Source organism: Squalius cephalus (genome assembly GCF_949319135.1).
Source record: "Squalius cephalus genome assembly, chromosome: 25".
Taxonomy (NCBI): domain Eukaryota; kingdom Metazoa; phylum Chordata; class Actinopteri; order Cypriniformes; family Leuciscidae; genus Squalius; species Squalius cephalus.
In genome coordinates this window covers 30,365,533-30,369,435 of record NC_137146.1, presented here as the reverse complement: position 1 = coordinate 30,369,435, position 3,903 = coordinate 30,365,533, and the positions used below count along the sequence as shown (strand labels likewise).

At 37.0% G+C, this 3,903-nt stretch overlaps 1 protein-coding gene across 1 annotated transcript in view; it reads left to right on the top strand.

Annotated features, from left to right (window-relative positions):
- The window catches only part of LOC307153875 (uncharacterized protein), a 21,993-nt gene extending 18,090 nt beyond the window's left edge, over nucleotides 1-3,903 (top strand). Inside the window, exon 16 of the mRNA XM_079863628.1 lies at nucleotides 1,359-3,903. Within this exon, the coding sequence (XP_079719754.1) occupies nucleotides 1,359-1,478 (120 nt within the window). The 3' untranslated portion in view covers nucleotides 1,479-3,903. The remainder of the gene's footprint in view (nucleotides 1-1,358) is intronic.

Here is a 3,903-nt window from a genome sequence, read left to right as displayed (position 1 = left end):
TACGTTTGAAGGAGTATTTCTGTGCCAAAAATTGTCCTTCCGGTTTGTCACAAGTTTCGGAAAGTTTTTTTCGAGTATGGGTATGTGTGACGTCAGATGTAACGGAATTTCCTTATATGGGTCCTAAGGGCACTTCTCCGGTAAGCACTCGTAGACTAGAGCAAGAGAGTGAAAGCAGTTCGCCATCAAAGCGCCCTGCTCGGCTTTTGGGAAGCCAATGTCACCAAAGAAGTGTGTTTTTGGTTGCCAGGGCAAGACAACCCTGCACAGATTCCCAAAGAACCCAGCGTTAAGGAACCCGTGGATGGAGTTTGTTTTTCCTGAGCATAAACGGAGTTGTGTAAGACTGTTTGTTCCCTGCATTTCGACGATGATTGTTTTATAAACAAAGCCCAGATCGACGGATTTGCAGATCGTCTAATGCTTAAGGATGGAGCAGTCACAATGATAAAGGTTCGCGGTCGCAGGCGGTGAGTAAAACTGTTGAACAAATGTCTCTGTGTGTTGTCACTAGCTCGGCGCGTTACCACAGCTTTAGCTCCGCCCACACGGCCCGCCTCCAGCCGCTCGGTTTTTTCCGGAAAGACTCGGTACAGCCTATCTTTCTTTTATAAATATAATAAAACTAAAGACTTTTTGGAGATATGAAGGATGCAATACTACTCTATAGGTACTCAAGATTAACAGGAGATTGAGTGAAAATGAGTGTTTCACCCCCCCTTTAATATCTTCTTTTGGTCAATAAATCAGTAGTTTCAGCATGAAAGTCTGTTCCATTTATTCAAAGCTGTGTTCATTAAACTAAATCCCCTGATCCTGTGCATTCTTGTTTAGAGACTGAGGGAACTTCCGTTCAAAAGTTTGGGTTCAGTCAGATGTGTTGATGTGTCTGAAAGAGTCTCTTCTGCTCACCAAATCTGCATTTATTTGATCAGAAATACAGTAAAACAGTGAAATATTATTGTAATGTAAATCATCTGTTTTCTATGTGAATATATAGTAAAGTGTAATTTATTCCTGTGATCAAAGCTGAATGTTCAGCATCATTACTCCAGTCTTCAGTGTCACATGATCCTTCAGAAATCACTCTAATATGAGGATTTGATGATCAAGAAACACTTATGATTATTATCAGTGTCATATTTCTGTGGAAAGTGCGATACATTTTATTTTTCAGGATTCTTTGATGAACAGAAAGTTCAAAAGAACAGCATTTATTTGAAAGAGAATCTTCTGTAACATTATAAATGTCTTTACTGTCACTTTTGATCAATTTATACTTGTTTGCTGTAGTTAGGATCAGAATGAATTTTCTTTTGTGTTTTGATTTTGTCTTGATTTGTGTTTTATGTCATTAGGCGACACCAGGAATGGAGGAATCCACTGATTCACTGGAGTCTTCCTCTTCCCTGAAGCCTCAGCAAGCCGGAGCGCGGTGTTCACACACTGTGGAGAGAAGGCCTGTGTCACTGCTGTAATGACAGGCTCAGTCCTCCAGGGGGCCTCAGAGACATTCAACATCATCATCATCATCATCATCATCGTGCTGTTTGCTTTCGTGTGTGTGTGTGTGTGTGTGTGTGTGTGTGTGTGTGTGTGTGTGTGTGTGTGTGTGTGTGTGTGTGTGTGTGTGTGTGTGTGTCTTTTTAATAGGCGCTTCAACATGACCTATGATTACCATAACTCTGTTTCTAGATAACAGTATTTTCACAGTTCATAAATAGTGCAATTTTATGGAAGCCCATTTCTGCTTTTCCCAAAAACATGCTTTTCTAAATCATAGCTATAAGATAAAAATCGAAATGATGACATACTAAGTCATATTTTTTAGATTAAAAGCCGAAATTATGACATAAATCAAAATTATGACTTAAAAGCCATAAGTATCATAAAAAGTCATAATTATAACATAGAAAGTCATAGTTTTTATCTTAGAATTTATTTTATTTTTATTTAAAATTATGACTTTAAAAAGACTTTAAAAGTATGTCATTAGTTGTCAAACGTACGTAGAAAAACAACAACAACTTGCATCACAATAGGTGTAATTGTGAAACATTTGGTAACTAAACAGAATTTTACACAATTTTCACGATTTCAATTCAATTCTTGGGATTTGATTTCAATCTTGATTCAATATTGACTCTTTGGATAAATATTAGGGAGGCTACAGTAGATAGCCTACATGTTACTTTTTCTCAAGAAAAAATATATCTCACATAATGCTGTAAACATACAGAGAGCCCTGTCAGCTGGTATTATTAAAGGTTAAAAATTAACAAATTAAATTAAATATAATTTGGTTTTCATTATAATAACAATTATGACACAAGTAAAAATATAGCTATTTTTTCTAGTCAACTAATGTGTTGGTCATTAAATGGCTTTCCTGAGGTAAATGTAACGTTCTGTGACATAATTGTTCACCTGCAGTTTTATTGACCTCTTTCCGTGGTTGAAAAACCCTGATTGATCGATATTATGTATGAGGCATAAATACCTTTCGGTAAGTTGTACTGTATCTTTAAATAAAAAGTAACAGATGATCGGTTTGCTTGAACTGGGGCGCTACAGCGATCGGTCACGTCACATTTACAAGCGCCAAAACGGTATTTATTGTCTGAATTTCGCAATAAAATGTACAGAACATGAGAGCTGAGAATTTTTTTTCATATCAAAAGTAACCTGCTCTGTCTAGTCTGTCGGTGTCAGTGTTCTCTTTGCTCTGTGATTTTTCTCTGCGTGAGAAAATGGACGTGTTGCGCGAGAGCGTGTGAGAAGTGTAAATTGCGCGAGTCTGACGCTGAATGCGTAGAGTTGACAGCTCTGCTTTTAGAAGGGGGCTCAACTATGGAACGCCGTTGGGGACAATACCTATTATATGAAACGCGTGACATTTGGACGCATTAACACGCACAGTTTGTACGCGTCTTTTTGGTCCGTGTAAACGCGAACGTTTTGTACGTCTAAACGCGAAGTTTTTTGTCATGTTATTTAAAGACACGATCGTTTGTATCGCCTTAACGCAACAATTTTGGCCGTGTATGTTTTGTTACGTGTTTCTAGACGAACGTTTTCGTCGTGTAAACATGACGTTTTTGAACGTGTAATATTTCTGAGTCTTATTTGATGTGCGACATACAAATTTTTCTGTTTTAGTTAAACTGGTGATAATTTAGAGTCAATGATTAAATACATTCAATGACTGCATGAATTAACATTATATTCTTTTGTAACGTTAAAGGAATTTGTCCTGTAGGTAAAGTGGTCTCTGTTATCCAACGACCATATTTCGTCTCTGGTTAATACATTCGAGGTGTTTATTTGGACCACTGCAAATAGCCTACTTGTTGGCAGAACTAATTACACTAGGCCAGTCTACCCTATATGTGGAAAAAGTCATCTCTTTAGTCAGCGGTTTCTGTGGCGTAACGTGTAAAGGGAGACCGACCGGGGTTCTATTCCCACTGACAGCGCTTTTTTTTATAACTTTACAGTTATTAAACGCATTTGTTTTCAATAAAAATGATTTGACTTAAAATTCATTTTAATTCATAAAAGTTACATTTAGGGTAAGGTTAGGGGTAGCTCTGGGTCTTTAATATCTCAATAAGTTGCCATGATTTTAATATTGTTTTATAAATCTAATGATCTACTGTCAGTTATATTGCAGGATGTTTAATGCACAACAATACTGATGAGCAAATAGTAACGTTATCTGTCACTATTTATAAGTAAATAGCATCTAAATGTCTACTGAATCCACAACTGTTGCTATTTACACTTGGACTTGGACTGGCTGCCCCACAGTTTACGTGGTCCGCCTGCTGTAGTGATTCTGTAATGTTTATGTGTCGTATGATTGTGTCTGTTTAAATGTTGAATAAAGATTTGTAAATTGTC